This window comes from Mobula birostris, chromosome 14 (assembly GCF_030028105.1).
Source record: "Mobula birostris isolate sMobBir1 chromosome 14, sMobBir1.hap1, whole genome shotgun sequence".
Classification (NCBI taxonomy): Eukaryota; Metazoa; Chordata; class Chondrichthyes; order Myliobatiformes; family Myliobatidae; genus Mobula; species Mobula birostris.
The window spans coordinates 37,237,764-37,256,931 of NC_092383.1; the positions used below are offsets into that span (position 1 = coordinate 37,237,764).

General features: G+C 43.9%; 1 protein-coding gene across 1 annotated transcript in view; it reads left to right on the plus strand.

Moving 5' to 3' along the window:
* The window catches only part of adamts17 (ADAM metallopeptidase with thrombospondin type 1 motif, 17), a 583,128-nt gene that overhangs the window by 392,438 nt on the left and 171,522 nt on the right, over positions 1 to 19,168 (plus strand). Inside the window, exon 10 of the mRNA XM_072278384.1 lies at positions 1,040 to 1,190. Coding sequence (XP_072134485.1) covers positions 1,040 to 1,190 — 151 coding nt within the window. The remainder of the gene's footprint in view (positions 1 to 1,039; positions 1,191 to 19,168) is intronic.

Here is a 19,168-nt window from a genome sequence, read left to right on the forward strand (position 1 = left end):
TGTGAACTTCAGGAAGTGGAAGTCAGGATAAGACACACCAGTCCTCATCAAGGGAACAGCTTCAAGTTCCTGGTCATTAACATCTCAGAGGGTCTGTCTTGGGCCAAACACATTGATGCAATCGTGAAGAAGGCACACCTGTGGCAATGGATATCTCACCAAAGACACATAAAATTCCATAGATGTATGTGGAGAGTATTCTGACTGGTTGTCACAGCCTGGTATGAAGGCTCCGTGCATTGGATTGCAAGAGGCTGCAAAGGGTTTTAAACACAGACAATTTCATCATGAGCAGAACCCGCTCCACCATCAAGGACATCTTGAAGAAGCCAACATCCATCATTGAGGACTCTCACATGTGTCTTCTCAAAACAGCCATCAGAGAGGAGGTACAGAAGCTTGAAGAACCATAGTCAGTGTCTCAGTAATAGTGTTTTCCCTCATCCATCAGATTTCTGAACCGACAATGAATGTTATTTCATTATTTCTTACCTTCAGTATTTATTTTTGTAATTTATAGATTTTTATCTCCGCACTGTAATGCTGCTGCAAAGCGACAGATTTCAAACCATATCCCAGTGATTATAAATCTAATTCTGATCATGGTGAGAGGAGGAAAGCTTGAAAGAGGTGAACATGGTAAGTTTATTATGCAGGAAGTGTGAGGTACCTGGAACAGACTTCCAGGGGCATTGGTGGAAGCAGATATGCTAGAGGTGTTTCAGAGGCTTTTTAATAGTCATATGAATAAGCAGGGAATGGAGGGATATAGAATATGAGCTGGCAGAAGAGATTGAGTTTAATTTGGTGCTGATATTGTGGGCTGAAGAACCCGTTCCTGTGCTGTACAGTTCTGTATTCTATATTCTTTATAACTGATGGACAGGAGAACTCGCACTCAAGGAAGGCTGACGGTACAGCTCAAATCAAAGAGGCTTGAAGGCTTTATTGTGCCTTTAGTTAGAACTGTTAGCATTGTTCAGCTTGTTTTGCAAAGCTCAGTGTATTTTTAAACTTTTACGTGTGTTATCTTTAACAGATCAAAGGCTAGTTCTTGCCTCTTGGAGACTGACCCAAGAAGTCATCATGCAACAAGACTCCCACCAAAATTGCCAGGCATGCATTACAGCGCTGATGAACAGTGTCAGATTCTCTTTGGAATCAACGCAACTTTCTGTAAAGAAATGGAGGTAATTTTACAGGACACTTTATAAAATATCTGTGGATTACACTCAATGGGATTCTTGTGATGTGAGAGTGAACACAGTTAAAAAGATGCATCTCATACCCACTGGCAAACGTTCACATATTCAATGAACTTTCACTTGCCCAAATTTCTGTAAGCAGATAACTGGTGCTCTGAACCAGCCAGCAGGTTCATGGATTTCTGCAGTGTTATGGTGGATGGGGCATGTGTTGCCCAGTTATCTTTTAGTGTTGGGATGAGCAAGGAAACTGCTGAGAGCGCACAAAGCAGTGAGAGTAATATCTTCAGTCATGAGCTGTGAGAAGTTGAAGTCTCTGTTTTCTCCCCCTCCCCCTCCCCCTCCCCCTCCCCCTCCCCCTCCCCCTCCCCCCTCCCCCTCCCCCTCCCCCCTCCCCCTCCCCCCTCCCCCTCCCCCTCCCCCCTCCCCCTCCCCCTCCCCCTCCCCCTCATACACTCTCTCTCCTTCTCCTCTAGTCTCTCACGTACCATCTTGGTCTTCTCCAGTCACCATTTCAAAGAATGATTGAAAAGAAATATAAAGCAATTTGTGAAGTCTCAACTTTGATGCTGAAAAGCATAAGAAGTTTTGACAATGGGTTGAAGTGACCCTGGCAATTCAGCTCCTGAAAGAATGCGTGAGTGAACAACCCATCTCCACACAGACAGAACTGAAGGGTGAATACTTTCAATACTATGGTGCCTAATACATCTCTCCCAATCTGCCCCAAAACTTTGCACAATCAATAGAGTACTCCTGCTGTGTAACCACTGTGTTAAGGTAGGAAGCACAACAATCGCATTACACACAATGAACAGTTATCTAAATCCTGAAGCAGTTCTTTTGAGAAACCTGCTCCTTGAAGCTATTGCTGCTCAGTTTACCACATGCAAGGAAAACTGTCAGTGTTCCTGCAGCCATGGGATGTAGTTTTATGCAGTACAAGGAACACCCCTTATCTCACACACCCCAACCCTGTCTATTGCTATGCAGAGAACACTCCATCACCACCCTCACGTCACTTAGCTGTAAATCATCCTCCAAAAACCACCAAACCCACACACTAAACACGAGATTCTGCAGATGCTGGAAATCCAGAGTAACACACACAAAATGCTGGGGAAACTTAGCAGGTCAGGTAACTTCTGTGGAAATGAATGAACAATCAATATTTCAGGCCAAGACCCTTCTTCAGATCTGAAAAAGAAGGGAGAAGATGCCAGAATAAAAAGGTGGGGTGAGGGGAAGAAAGGTGATAGGTGATGCCAGATGGATGGGAAAGGTAAAGGGCTAGAGAAGAAGACTGCTTCTCACAGAGACAGCTCTGCCTTTCACACTATAACATCAAAGTTCCTTCTCTTCCTTCTTTCCCCACAAGCTAACTGCTGCATCCATCAATTCACTCTTCCCCTCCTCTTCCAGCTTTTCCTGACTCTTTCTAATTTCCTTTCCTTTTCCCTGCATCTTTTCTTCTCATGCTCTTGGTCTATCCCTTCTTTCTCATGTTCCCTGTTTGTTAATCCTCTCCTCTCTGCCTCTTTCCCCTTCTCCTTTTCTCCAATCACCCAACCTATTCTCCTTCTGGTCACTCTCCCTCTCCTCACATTTTCCGGTCACTACCTCTCCTGATATCACTCCCTCCTCACCTTCTCCTTCTACCTGACTCCTTTCTCATGCTGGTTCAATTTTTCCCTTCCCCATATTTTGACTCCTCCAAGTGAATGTTAGTCAATCTCTTCCTCCCCTTCTTGCCTTCCATTGCCTGAGGTCCAGGTTTCCCATGCTCCCGTGGTGGGCCAAAGGTATCAGAAGAGAGCCCAAAGGACATGAGGTTATTAGCTGAGCCAGCTCACTGTTTGACAGGATCCTATTTCTCACCCTAACCTCCAGGAGTGAGAGAGGCTTTGCCGGGGCTCTTCATTTTAATATTGGCATTGTAGATGTCAGTCAATAAATGAAAACCACAACTGTAACATTACTCGACAGCAAACACCATCTAAGCCGCTGCACTCTGAGCAAACTAAAGCTTGGAAACACATGTGCTGCAGTGGCAGCAGGAGAGACTTATAAAATAGGGGCTTTGTTCTTGCCTGAATTTCTTGAAGTCTTGACCTCGCCCTTGTTGAGCATTTTCAGTGAACATCTGGAGCTGATTAAAGAACATGAACAGAACAATAAAGACCAGATGGATAGCAAGACCCACTATCCAAACCTGCCCTTTACTGTACTCTGCTGGTGAGATGAGAACTGCACATTTTGCCTACTGGGGGAGTGCACTGGGGTGGTGTTTGGTGCTAGATGAGGGTTTGGGAATGCGGTTTAGATATGGGGGGGGGGTGAGGAGGCTTTCCACATGGGCCCCAGGCATAGTTGATGTGATTCCAGGAAGGCCTGCGTGTCCAGGAGTTGCACACTTTCCAGAGAATGTAATTACTGCCGAAAATCCAAACCCTCCAACCTCTCAGTAAATTTAGCGCTCTCACCTGAGGCCAGAATCCTTTCTGTACTGCAGTGATCAGAATAGAATGAAACTCCTAAGGTGTTGGGGTTACTTTATGATATCAGTTCAATATTAACTCTTTCCTGGATCTCCACAACTTGCTTGCATATTCAGAAATCCACTGCACTAGCTTTGTTTTCCAAATCAGGATTCCCAGATGTCTTTCATTTTCCACACACTGCAGTTTCTTTCCATTTAAGTAAAGTCGCTACTGGATTTTGTTTTGTCTCCACATGAAGCACCTTGCGTATCTCTCCACTGAATTTCAGCTACCTCCTCCTCTATCTGACCCAAGCCAAAAACAGTTTATTTCTCTCTAATTCCCGTAATGCCTTTGTGTTTAGGGCAACAATGAAGATCCTCCATCTCTGGCGGTGTTTAGGGCTTCCTTCATCGTGTCAGTAGCTCGCTTTTCACTGCTGTTAGTCATGCAAGTTCTGGGTGGAGATTCAGGAATACTGTTACACTCAGATGTAAAAAGATTCTTCATTACTGGTTCCACCACAATTTTGTTTTACCAGTCAGGGTTGTTAGTCCAGAGCTGAACTGCTGAACCTGGAGGACTGGTGGACCACTCTTAGTCTGGCCTCTACCCCTTGACCTATTTGGCATGGGTGACCATACGAAGAGCCAAAGCATAAAGCCCTGACCCCAGCCAACATAGCTCTCCGGGTCACTGAGGCACACAAGTCTCCAAGCCACAACAAGGCTGTGGTCCTTTTGGAGGTGGCAGTCTGTTTGGTTAGTGTCAAATACAAACAGTCACTGTGTCAGTTCTTAGAAACCTATTGTTACTTCCAATAATTCTGGGTTTCTTTATTTCTATGAACAGTTTTCCCAGAGGAATTATGAATATTTTCCAGATTTTTTTCCCTGTAATCTTTGTGAGCACTTTCAGTCCGTCCTCAATAAATCTAGTAACTTGGATTGGCCAAACCTTCCTATACATGCATTCCAAGAATTTATTGTCTACCTCCGTGATGGTCCCATCTATTTGTTCTGCATTCCAAGTTAGTATCTACATAGGTGTCAAACTCACAGGTCTGTAGTTACCTTTGTGCCTCAGGCATCTCTTTGGTATTCAGAAATTTCCTGAAGATTTATGGCTAAATTCTTGCAGTTTTCTCCTTTGCTTCTTTGAGGATGCTTAGATCTATCTTATTCGGCCCCAGAGACAAATTTACCTTAAGTTTGTGTAGCTGTTTGGCAGACGTGCCATGAGTAATGAGAACAGTGCTGTAGATTCCTTGCAATACTCTGCAGTTAACTTTCCAAAGCAAATAATCACTTGCCTTCTCCTCAGTAACAAAAAATGAGGCAAAAATTGGAGCTTTGAAACATTGATTTATGTTCCCATTGGCACACCTCCTCCTGCATTCTCACATCTAGCTGAAATACCTGACCATCCTTTAGTCTGCCCGTTACATAATTCAGCTTGGGTGCAGGACCCTCATGGCGTAAATCTTCCAGAAACCTCTGAAAATCGGGCAAGTGTCTGCAAATTCTTCATAGCTCTAGTGGTCACTGATTGGAGTTTGATTCCTGCCACTGTCTGTAAGGGGTTTGTATGTTTACCCCATGACCGTGTGGGTTTGCCCCGGATGTTCGTGTTTGCTCTCACGTTCCAAAGTATTACGGTTGGGGTTAGTGAGTTGTTGGCGCTGGAAGAGTTGCAGGCTGCCCCCAGCATAATCCCTGCTGGTTTGATGCCAACAACGTATTTCACTGTGTAGCCAATGTTTTGATGTACATGAGATAAACAATCCCCGGTCTCTGGTCTGTACAGACTCCTCCCAGCTCAGCACCCTAATTGGTAAGGCTTCCACATAATGGATAGTTGTGTGTCCTGCAAGATGTGTGAATCCTGGATCAATGCTATTATACCAGAAGCTGTTTCCTATGTGAGCAGACTACACCAAAATATTAACAGGAGGTACAGCGATAAAGAAGAAAATATTTGTTCTCTATCTCTTCCCTTGCGCTTGGCACAGGTGCAACTTGCTCCTTAGTTTTTTTTGCTCTGTGTGGGATTATGCACGTGCAGTGTGGGAGGAAGAGTCTTGTTCAGAGGACTGGAGATTTATGGCGTGGAGAGACCCTTCAAATGTTTGACAGTCATCTCAGGGAACCTATCATAAGTTTATAACCAAATTTATCACACATGAGGACTGAGCGTGTTCAGAACATTTTGATCTGATATGGTCAAGACTCTTTGTTTCACTGTTTACAGGTATGGGGCATAACAAGCTGTTTATTGCTTGCTGCACATCACTAAGATATTTGAATAGGCTCTATCTGAATGACTGAATGACCTTCGCGTAATTTTGCATCAGTGATGCCCACAATGATGTCATTCCCTACACAGTACTCTGATTGCTGCTCTGGGGCAACGTTCTGGGTAAATCCCTCACTTCAGCATTGACCAGTCTCCTCTCCCCCCATTTCCTCCAATTACTCCCCATTCCATTCCCTCATTGCACGCGTACGCACGCACACACGCGTGCACTCCTTCCTTCCCTCCCAATATCATAGCAATACACACAAAATGCGGGAGGAACTCAGCAGGCCAGGCAGAATCTATGATTTAAAAAAAAAGTACAGTCGACGTTTTGGGCCAAGACCCTTCAGCAGGACCCTTTTCTGTTGATCACGCTGAGGCTCAGATTCCAACCCCCGAGTTCCCAGCACATGATCTCCTGAAACCCCAGCATCCCTCAGTCCTGGCCTCAGTTCACGGCACAGGTCAGCATCTACGAAGGTTGTGCACAGCCAACTAGACTCTGAGTGAGTCCTTGGCACCTCCCTACTTACAGCACTATGAACTTCCAGGTCTAAATATGTTTGGAGAGCAGTGAATTCCTTAACACACCACTTGCTGTCAATGGGTGATGTCTTAACATAAAACCCCCTGGAATATTTGTCCCTAACAGTCTAGGTTATTTTAGAGGTGATACAATTAACTGTAAATTAGATTACAGGCTTATTTACATTCTGCTTTAGGACAAGGACATACTCTGTGTTGGTGTTGGCAACAGAAAAACCTCCATGTGCTTTAAATTTGAAATAAAGATTGAAAATGTGACACACACTCTGCAGTTCAGGCAGTGACTGTGGAGTGAAACAGAGAATGTTTTGGTCAATGGTCTTTCATAAAACTGTGAAAATAAGGAAACATGCTCCTTTTAAGTTGCTAAAATGGTCAGGATGGAGGGGAAAGCAAAGGGAATATCTGTGATAGGGGGCAGATGGATTACAGGATTCCCTAGGTAACAAATAAATTCTGTTTTTACAGATGTCCATAAGTTAATTCTGATCGTAAATTGGAAAATCACAGAAAAAGAATTGCTCAAATTTGTAACAGTATTCTAATGAGTGGCATCAAAAACAAGTAACACTGAAAAGAAAGGACAATTGCTAAAATCTGGACAAGGGAAAGTAGTTCTGCCATTGGCTGGAATGAACGTGTGTTCGCACATCAGAATTCTGAATTTAACAACATTATGGGAGTTCATTCACATGTCAGGGTGTCTGTAAGTTGGGAGTTTATAACCCATGTACATTGATTAGTGTTGACTGAGAGAGGGTGGTGAAGTCTTGTTAATTGGAGGAGATGAAAACAGAGGTTAACAGAGGAGTCAAAAACAACTGGGAGAACAGAGAGATAAATAACACAGCAATTCAGCAGTTGCTTGAAATCTGAAATAAAGGAGAATGTTTCGAAGAGCCAGCAGGTCAGGCAGCATCTGCGGAGAGAGGAAAACTGAGTTACTTTGCTGGTCAGGAATTGGAAAGCAAAATAAAAGAACACAGATGCTCAAAAACCTAAAACAAAGCTGGAAAATGTTAGAAAGACTCATCAGGTCAGGCAGCATTTGTGGAGAGCCAGTGAGTTTGATACCCCATTTCTTTCCCCACCACATCACAGAAGTTTTGTTTGGTTTCTCCTGTGTGGAGGACTCTGCGCAGTGACCATAGTGCTACTCACTAAACTGGGGGAAGGGCAAATAAATCACACCCTCGCTTGGAAGGAGTGTTTAGATTCCTTGAAGTTGGGAAGAGAAAGCAGTAATGGTCAGGTATTGTATCAAACAATATGCTAGGAAACTTTGCGAGCTGAGCAGTATCTGTGGGAGGAAAGAAATAGTCAATGTTTTAGGTCAATAAATCAACTGCATCAGAACTATTTTCCCACATCCATCTCTGTTCCCATCTTCTGAACTTGTACCCACACTACACTCCCCACCCCCCACCTCTTCTCACCACAGCCTCTCGCCTTCTGGCTTTGTATCCCAACCCCAGCCCACGTTGCACGTAATGGCCCAAGTCAGGTATTGTATCTCCTGCAGTGAGGTGGGCAGGGGGTATTCGAGGAGGGGAGGGAACAATGTGTCTGGTGGTGAGATTTCATTGAAATTAGCAGAAATCATGATGGTTGCCTGATGACTGGTCTATGCTTTGCCCAGCATCTTGTTTCACATTTCTACCACCTATTGTGTTTTTCACATTTCAGTACCAATTCCACTGTTCCTCTCCCATCATCGCTGCCTGATGTGTTGGATTGTGTTCAGCACTGTGTATTGTGTCTGAACAGTTCCAGCAGGTGTTTCCCTCTCCTCTGTTTTCACACTTCCTCCAGGCAGAGCAGCCGAAAGTAGCCAACCAGCATCGCCCTCTTTCAGGGGACACCATCCAGGGCTTAGTTGATCTTACTCACCTACATTCCCCTTTTCCTCATCCTCTCTCATTCTTTGCAATTGTGACAGGAGACCTTGATAAAAATGGTTAAGACCCAAATGTTGGAATATCCGAGGCAAGGACTGAGACACAGTATTAAAGTGGAATGAAAACTGAGCTCAAAACAAAATGCTAGACAATATCCAGCTTATTGTCTAGCACCGAGGCTGTCTGTCTGTGTCTTGTTTTACGGCGGTTGGCACCCAGCTTAATGGTGCACTACTGCCACCTTCTGCTCCAGAGTGTGCCATAGACGTACATTCTAAATCCCTTCACCCAATCACTCTCTCTCTCTCTCTCACACACACACACACACACACACACACACACACACACACACACACACACACACACACACACACACACACACCCCCCCCCATACCCTAACCTATACTTTATCCTCCCATCTTTGGCCATCCTAGTACCCTATTCCTGTTTATCTGTCATATCCTATAATAGACTCCTGTACCCCTTAAGAAAGCTAAAAATACTCTAACCTGTGCTCTCTCACCCATGCCCAGCAACCCTTTTAATGTGAATTCCTGCACCCCCAATTCCCTTAGTTTAATTCTCATCATCATCATCTCTCTGTATCCCATACTTGCTGCAACTCAGAACTACATGTTCTACTGACTCCTCTTCCTGACATTCCTCACACAATCCTGTCTGGTCTTTCCCTATCATTTTCAATGTTTGGTTTAATGCACAGTGTCCCAGCCTTAACCTAGTCCACACAGTTTCCTCTCTTCTGTTTCCACTACCTACCCTAGTACCTGCAACACTTTTTTGTATTTGATATAAATACCTCCTTGTCCCATCTTTCTTGCCACATTTAGTTGATTTTTTTCCCAGATTACACACTTAACCTCTGCTTTACTGATACTAATGTGCATTTCTATGTTTTCTTTCTTTAATGCCCTCTTTGCCAACTCATCCACCCTCTCATTCCCCTTCACCCCTACATGTGCTGGAACCTATAGAAATTTTACCTGACCTCCCTGATTTGCAATTCTTGCAACTAACTGAAGGACTTCATAAAGTACATCTTGCCGACTGTTTGTGTAAAAAGATCTTAAACTTGCTAGAACTGAGGATGAATCTGAGCATATCAATGCTTTGACTTGTCCGGCTTTCTGCACCCATTGCAACGCAACCAACACTGCCAGCATCTCCACTGTAAACACCCTAACTTATCAGATGTTGTTCTGCTGATTCCAATTTCTTTTGCTGGTATAACCACCCCAAACCCTGTCACTCCTGTTTCAGGTTCCTTCGCACCATCTGTATAAGTGTGAGTATAATCACTCTACTTTTCCATCACATGACAGTTAAATGCATTTACCAAATCAGTTTTATATCTTCCTTTTCACCTCTAACAAATGCTAGTCTATGTCAGGCCATACAAGCTTCCATGGAGCTACAACTGCATAAACTACTGAAGGACTTATCCTTGGATCAAACACTCCACATTCTTTAGCAATATCATTTCCTACCTGACTAAAGGTATCCCTCTGAAACCTCCCATTTTTCCAGCACTCCTGCAACATAGCACCAAGGCTCAATTCAGGTGCTCTTTAAATACTGAATTCTTGGTGCCTAAACATGATTGCCAATTAGCGGACAGTGCTGAACCCTTAAAGGGGCCACACCAGATATCCGTACGCCAGAGAGTTAGGGTGTCTAAACCCCGGAAGCTGGTGCGGTTGGGTGCATCTTGTAACAGCAATGTAAACTTGCACATTTTCTAATTTTTTCCACTTCCTGTGGGAGCTCTTTCACCTGAATGTTACTTTTTTCTTTCTCCCCAGTTGCTATATTATGTGAGATTCACCCTCCTGCCACATTCTTAAACACTGATGAACGGTTTTGGCCCAAAACATTGACTTTTTATTCCTTTCCATAGATGCTGCCTAACTGTTGAGTTATTCCGGCATTTTGTGTGTGTTGCTGTGTATTTCCAGCATCTGCAGAATCTTTTTAAATGTAACATGTTTGCTTCAACTTCTATCTAAGTATTACTTTCCTTAGATTTCCTCAACTGTTGAGGGAAATTCTGTTGCTTGTTGATATTATTCAGTCCTAGGTTAGAGGAGGCTGCAATCCTTGTAATACCGCTGTAATCTCATGGATTGCACCAAATACTTTGGCATTAATGTTCATTTCCTTTCTCAAATACTTTTTATAGCATTTTTGTGATATGGTCTTTCATTACATAATGCAGCAGGTGGTAAGCATGGTGCATGGAGGGATGGAGTGTTTTCAGCACTGAGAGTGACGGTACTTGCTGACCTTGCAGAAGGTCACAGTAAACAAAGGGAAGCTGCTGCACTATGTGAGAAGGAGCAATAAAGTCCTGTTCATATGGCCCAGAGCTGAATGCTGAATTACAACGTGGTTGTGAGGTGGGAGTACTCATCCTTCAAGTTTGCCAGCACATAGTGTTGGGCACGTGGCCAAGTGGTTAAGACGTTCGTCTGGTGATTTGAAGGTCACTAGTTCGAGTCTTAGCTGTGGCAACATGTTTGTGCCCTTGAGCAAGGCACTTAATCACATATTGCTCTAGTCTGTGCGAGGAGTGGCGCCCCACACAGACTTCCAATCTGCTCCTTGTAAGGCATGAAAATGCCCGACGCAGGCCTCTCATGGTCTGAGTCAACATTCCCCTGATGCACATATGTGCACATCCACATTGGACTCAGGTAGTGCAGCTCCACGCTGGGCGCAGGTGATGCATCTCCACACTGGGCCCAGGGCGTGCGTCTCCCCTGAGTGGGCCCAGGGCGTGCGTCTCTGGCCCCGGAGTGGAGGTGTACACCATCTGGGTCCAATGTGTGCACACCTCTACTCTGGGGCCAGAGCGTGCACACATTGGACCCAGATGGTGCACGCCTCCACTCTGGGCCCAGACAGTACACACATTGGACCCAGATGGTGCATACCTCCACTCTGGGCCAGGGTGTGCACACATTGGACCCAGATGGTCACACCTCCACTCTGGGCCCAGGGTGTGCAACTCCTTTATCGCCCCAAGCCTGCCTTTCTGCAGACTCCTAATGGCTGCTGTGGTCCCCCACTCTCTTTCTCCTCAATTGATTTTACAGCACCAACTACACTTGAGCATCAATCAGAGCAACAGCTGCCTAGTCACTCACGTCAGGTGTAATACATCTTAAAGGGAGGAGCCCTTTAGAAATGTTCCTTAAAACAAATTTATCCTGACTTTGAAATTTTGTGGGTAATGAATGACTGACAATGCATCTTGGGGCAATGCATGCTGTGTCTCGAGACACAGGGCTCCACCTAGTGGACGTGCCAGGTGGTGTTACCTCCCAGGTGCTAGGATCAAGAATGTCTCAGAGCAGCTGCAGAAGGTTGTTGAGAGGGAGGCTAAGCAGCCAGAGGTCATGGAGCACAGTGGCACCGATGACATGGGTAAAAAGGGGATAGAGGTCCTGCAGTGAGTATAGGGAATTAGGAAAGAGGCTGACGAATAGAACTTCCAAAGTCATATTCTGTCAATTACTCCCATTGCTACGTGCTATTCAGGGCAGAAATTGGTTGATGGTACAGACGCAGAGTGGCTGAGGTACTGGTGCAGAGGTCAGGGTTTCAGGTTCTTGGATCATTGGAACCTCTTCTGGGGCAGGGTGATCTGTACAAGGAAGACAGGCTGCACCTAAGCTGAAGGGGAACCAATATGCTGGCTGGGGGTGGGGTGGTATGGTCGTGCTCCTTGGGAAGGATCTAACTAGTTGGCAGGGGGATGGGAAACAGAACACCAGGGCATAAAGTGGAGGAATGAAGAGGAAGGTAGATTTAGGGCCAGTAAAATCAGGCGGGAGCAAAGTAATAGATATGATGGACAGATAGTTTGAAGTGTATATATTTTCATGCTAGGAATATTATGGGATCACTATATAGAACTATGTTGTTGTAGCCATAACAGAGACTTGGTTGAGAGAGGGACAGGAATGAGTGCTTAACATCCCAGAGTTTCAATGTTTTAGAAAAGATAGGGAAGAAAATGAAGTGGGGGAGTTCCACTACTAATCAGGGACAATATCACAGCTGCACTCAGAGGGGACATAATGAAGGGCTTGTCAACAGAGTGGGCAGAACTCAAAAATGGGTAGGGTGCAATCACTCTGATGGGATTGTACTACTGACCCCCAAAAGCCACTGGGACGTCGAGGAACAGATATGCAGGCAGATTAAGGAAAGGTGTAAAAGCAAAAGGGTCATTGTCATGAGGTCTTTAGCTTCCCTGATATAAACTGGGGCCTTCTTAGTGCAAGAAGTTTAAATTGGGCAGAATTTGTCAAGTGCGTCCAGGAGATTGTGTTTTTTAAAAATTAATATGTAGCTAGTCCAACGAGAGGTGGGGCTGTACTGGACCTGGTGTTGGGCAATGAGTCGGACCAGCTGACTAACCTGAGCAGTTAGGGAGCAGTGACCATAATTCCTGGGGTTTTAAAATAGCTATAGATAAGGATAAATATGGATTTTTCAGGAGAATATTAAACTGGAATAGGGCAAATTACAAGAGTGTTAGGCAGGAACTTGGGAGAGTTAATTGGGAATCTTTTTGGACAACTCCACATCTGACATGTGGAGAGTGTTTAAAGACCAATCGTACAGAGTGCAGGATAGGTATGTTCCATTAAGAATGGCAAGAGAACCTTGGATATAGAGAGCGGTGATAAATATAGTCAAGAAGAGAAAGGAAAAGTATGTAAAGCTAGAATCAAATAGAGTCCTTGAGGATTAAAGAAGCCAGAGAAGAGCCCAGGAAGGGAATTAGGAAAGCCAGAAGGGTCTATGAAATGTACTGGTAAGTAGGATTAAAGAGAATCTCAAGGCTTCTATACATACATCAAGAGCAAGGGGAAAACTAGGGAGAGGGTAGGACCACTCAGAGATAAAAGTGGGGAGCATTTGCTTGGATGCAGAAGATGTGGGTGAGGTCCTTAATGAGTACTTTACACCAGTATTTACCAAGGAGAAGGATGTATGCTAGGGCTTTTTAAGGTAAAGAAGGAGGTACTTTTGGAGTTCTTAAAGAGCATTAAGTTGGTTTAAGTCCTCAGGGCCTGATGGGACATACCCCAGAATCCTGAGAGAGGGAGAGAAGAGATTGCTGGGGCCTTGACCAATATTTTTGTGCCCTCTCTAGCCACAGGCAAGGTCCTGGAGGACTGGTGAGAAGCTAATGTTGTTCCATTATTCAAGAAGGGAACCAGGAATAATCCTGGAAACTGTAGACTAGTGAGACTCACATCAGTGGTAGGTAAGTTACTGGAGAGAATTCCTAGGGATAGGATTTATGAGCATTTGGAAAACCATGGCCTAATTAGGGAGAGCCAGCATGGCTTTGTATGAGGCAAATCATGTCTTACTAACTCAAATGAGGTGACGAGGGTGATGGATGAATGTAGAGCTGTGGATGTTGTCTACATGGATTTTAGTAAGAAGTTTCACAAAGACCTTAATGGTAGGCTCATCCAAAAGATTAAGATGTATAGAATTCATGGTGAATTTTCTGTTTGGATTCAGAACTGGCTTGCCCAGGGAAGTCAGAGGGTAGTGGTAGAAGGGACTTATTCTAGCTGTAGGTCTGTCATTAATGGTGTTGCGCAGGGATCTGAACTGGAACCCCTGTTGTTTGTGATGTATATAAGTAAACTGGATGAAATGTAAACGAGTTGGTTAGTAAGTTTGCAGAATATTCGAAGATTGGTGGTGTTATAAATAGACGTAGAAGACTGACAAAGAATACAACAAGGTATAGATTAATTGCAGAAATAGGTGGAGAAATGGCTGATGGAGTTTAACTCAGCGAAATGTGAAGTGTTGGTCCTTTGTAGGTCAAATACAAAGAGATAGCACACTGTTAAGGACAAAATCCTTAGCCGTGTTAATGAGCAGAGGGATCTTGGGGTCCACGTTCATTGCTTCCTGAATATGGCTGCACAGGTTGATAGGGTGGTTAGGAAGGCACAGGGCATGCTTGCCTGTATTTATTGAATCATTGAGTTCAGAAGTCAGGAAATTATGTTGCAGGTTTATAAAACTCTAGTTAGGTCCCATCTGGAGTATTGCGTACAGTTCTGGTCACCCCATTATAGGAAGGATGTTGAGGCTTTGAGAAGGTGCAGAAGATGTTTACTAGGATGTTTCTGGATTAAAGGGCATGCACAATAATGAGAGTTTGGATAAACTTGAGTTGTTTTCTCTGGAAGGAGGGGAAGATCAGGTAGAGGTTTATAAAATTATAGGAGACATAGATAGTGTAGACAGGGAGCATCTTTTCCCCAGGTTAGAAATGTCTAATACCAGAGGGCATGCATTGAAGGTGAGAGTGGGTAACTTCAAAGAGATGTGAGGGTTTTTTTTTCACACAGTGGTGGGTGCTGAATTGCCTGCAGTGATGGTAGAGCCAGAAACATTAGAGACTTCTTAGAGACCTTTAGATAAGCACATGAATGTGAAGGAAATGGAAGGATTTGGACATTGTGTAGACTGAAGAGATTAGTTTAGTTAGTCCCTTGATTACTGATTTAATTGGTTTGGCACAACACTGTGGCCAAGCTGTGCTGTACTGTTCTGTGAGATGTTTTTGTGAGTAACAGCCTCCTCAGTGCTTGTGAGAAAAGGGGAAACCCTCTGTGACATTTCTTCATTGGAGCTTTCTGGCCTTTTGCCTTGAGTCCATGGACCAAGTTGCCCCTTGGATTCGCCCAGGGTTGTGAGTGATCTTCCACGTCACTTTTCTGCCCTTTTCCCAAATCCCGTTACTCTTCTAATTCTTAAAAATCTTCTAATTTTAGCCTTGTAGTTGGTAGCTGATCCTGCACTGCCCCTGCAATGTTCACAATCCTGGAATCAGAGAATCTTACTACCCAGGAACAGGCCTTTCGGCCCACTGAGTCAGTGCTGACCACTAAACACCCACTTAGACAAGTCCTACATCAATCTCATCTTTTGTGCCCCACACACTCCTCACAAACTGGGGACAATTTTGCAGCGGGCAGTTAGCCTCACCACCCACACATATTTGGGGTGTGGGAGGAATCTAAAGCTCCCATGGGAAACTCGTACAGTCACAGGGAGACGTGAGAGAAAGGTAGGGGGGAAATGAAGGGCAATGTAAGAACTGAGAAGCAGAGATGGAACACATCAAGCTACAGTGGGGAGAACATGTTGGTATCTCGTGTGTTAGAGATGTGATGTAATCACTGGGCAGGGCAGAGAGCAGAGTTGCTGCCCTGCATCTGTGTGAGAGTTTAGTGAAATAGTCACTTGAAGAAAGACATGGGGGAAAGATAGAAAAAGAAGACCATGGTTTGGACTCCTTTCTTGTTCCCTACCCAAACACAATGAACAATGAAAGGCGTCCATTTCCACAGCTCCTTTCAACACCCCAGGACATTTCACTGTCAGTGAAATCCTTGTGAAAATGTCATTACTCTCGCAGGACAGTAAAGTAGAAAGTGCACAAGCTGACCTGTGCACAGCAAGACAGCAGCAGTTTAAGGATAAGAACAATCTGTGGAACTCTCCTATCCTTGTGTGGATAGGGTGATGGGATTAGTTGCAGCACCTGACAGAGCAAATGGGGCCTCCGTTTAAAGTTTCCTGCCAGTACTTTTAAGGGAGTGTAGTGAACGTCAGGCAAAGCTAGATTTAGCGCCTGGGATCCATGACAGGAAACATAGGCTCTGGAAACACATCGGCTTCAGCTGTTACCAATTTCTTTGTTGAATAACTAGGACACTTCACAGAGAATTTCAAATGCAACTCTGTTTTAGTGGAATGTGAGGGGTAAAGTGAATAGTCAGATGTCAGGAGGACAGAGTGCTTGTACTCTGGGGACTGCCCCCTCTCATGTGCAGAATCAAGAGCTAAGTGGAACTTTGAGCCCAATCAGAAAATGAGGGTGTTATTACGAAGACTAATCTTTTATAGAAGGGACATGGCTTCCTGATATCCATCTTGAACTGGCCATAAAATGGTAATGTGTTTTGGTTTAGATTTCCAGCATCAGCAGACTTCCTCCTGTTTACCATTTACTCATTCAGTGCACCCTCCACTGAATCTGCGGCCTAACCGAAACTCCTTCTCTTGTGACAATAGTTATCACTGGTTCCTGAACTTGCTGATGCTCTGCACATGACTTGGGGCTTGGGTGGGAGATCAGCCCCATCTCAGCCCTGCACTGTTGACAATGATGATATGTTGATGGCCTGAGCCAGGTTGAAACTTTTGTTCCCAAGACCCTGTTTCCCTGGTAATCCAAAGCAAGAAGCAATCAGGCTGATGGGATGGCAAGGGATGCAGCCAGGGTGGAGGAGAGGAGAGTACCACTGTTGCTAAATACAATAGACATAGGCTTATACTTGCTGTGTAAGTGAAGCATGGTGAGGTTCCAGTGTCTCATGGTCCTTTGTTGGTCATCTTGGCTCAGCAGTTCCCTGTGGCCATAACATTATATCTTGCAAGTAGTTGGAGGTGCTATCTTCCCACCACTAAATGAGATGGTAACTTTATGTATAAAATCTTGTGTCTCCATATGTTCCATATTCCTGTGTTGGTCTCAAAATCCTGCTCTAGGTTTGGAGAGGGCAAACCAGAAAGCAGAAGTTGTTAGATTCTGTGCTTTATCACCGAACGTCCTCCTTTATTTTTCTGTATATATGCTAAGTTGTATAAATGTAATGGTGTGAAAGCCACAGATTTAACATTTCATTAATAGTTTCTTTCTATGCCATGTTGCATCTCTTTGCTGATATTATCTCGTTTTAAGCAGTTGCATGGTGTGAAGATGTATTTGGGTACATATTTGAGAAAAGTACAGAAATACTCCGATTATCCATTATCCTTTCTGGAATCCATTGCTTTGATATCTGTCTCACCAGGTAATACTTGCACTCTGCACTGACCTAGACCTTGGTCCTCATCTCTCCTTCACATTCCCTGTCCCTGGTTGCAACCTTGTCTTCCATCCATCAGACCCCCAGTCCCCACACACTCTGCCCACACACTTGGCTCCAGTTTCCGCTCTCTCTAAACTCACCTGGTTTTGTTGTTTACACTTCCTTTAACTTCAGCAGGTTCACTGAAATATCACTGCGGAACATCTTTTTAAAATAACGTGAATTGGTGTGTTAAAGGACTAACAAAATAATACCTAATAGTACAGCTGGTGGTGTAGTGGCATCAGCACCGGACTTTGAGGCGGATGGTCCTGTGTTCAAATCCGGCCGGGTCCCAACCTGGATAGCAGCTGTATCTATGCAGAAGAAAGACAAGGCAATCCTTCCGTACCTTGCCATGAAAACCCTGTGAACAATTACACTATTCATAGGGTCGCCATGAGTCGAGAAATAACTCAGTGGCACTCAACAACAACTAACTCCAGAAAACTTGCCTTCAAAGTTTTAACGAAATGTTACTGTAATACTGAGAGTGTATCTGCAGTAACAAATTCACTGTAATTCTATCTTCGGTACAGTTGCTCTTGTAGATAATTGCATCTTTGCAATGCATTTATCCCAATGGGCATCACTCAGGACAAGAGGACAAGGTACTGAATCACGTCATTCAATGGTTAATTATTGCAGTCAATGCTGCTCCACCCAACATCCAGACTCAGTCATAACACACTTCTTCATGAAACTGTGCGGCTGTTTTTTCTCCAGTCAAGCCGATCTCTGCTAAGGAGAAGAATCAGAAGCACACAAAATAATCTTGTTGCTCTAATTTTAAAATGAAAACGTGATATGGGGAGATTAGTGTGGGTGATGTCTTCAGTCATCTTGTATCTTGTGTACGATAGCTATAGAGCTGGAATTGCTGAGAGGATGAATTTTCTACATTCTCATTTTGCTGCTTTCACAGCACCTTTCCACAAAGATGTTTGTATTTAATGACAATTTTCTTTTTTTATTTCAAATTTCATTTTTTATGCTATTGATTATATTGTCATTTGGACTTTTAGCAGCCAAAAATAATCTAAAATTGAAACAATTGCTGCAAGCCTGCAACCACCACAGGGTTGTTATACTTGCATGATGCACCCTCAGCTCTAATGAAATTACTGTTCCAAAGATTCAAATTCCTTATTTCAATCCTTTGCTAGCAATTAGCAAACATACAATTAAGCATTACTAAGTGTTAACTCGGTGATATTAAGTGGTCAGCAAAAAGGTGGTCTGCCGGTCCCAAGCCACAAATTGCCACGAAATAGGCAAGAGTATGTAATTTACTCCCTTTCCTTTTACCACATCCCCACTAAGGTTACTAGTTACTAGAATAAGTGTACTACACAGAATGCGTGACCCCTACATGTCTGGTAACTATTTAATAAACAACCTTACCCCATACAACTATCATGAGTAAGATGTTGATGAGTCTGTGCTGCCACATGATGCTGCTTAACCATTACTGCTGGCACATTAACAGCTCATTCAGCTCCTAGTGTAATTGTTGACGCTGTTATTGTTTAAGTGCTTCAGATGCCAAATCCTCTTGTCCATATTTTATCAGGATTAACCTGATGAAATAAATGTTCAAATAAATTATTAATAACTCACCACTGTAGTAAGTTTTAGTATTTTTCATGCTTTGAAAAGGAACATTGACCCAAATAGTAAACCATCAAGAAGAAATCAGTTCTGTTTCATTTCTGCCGACCTTACTTCTAGCCAGGTATTCTGACTTCGTTCCCAGC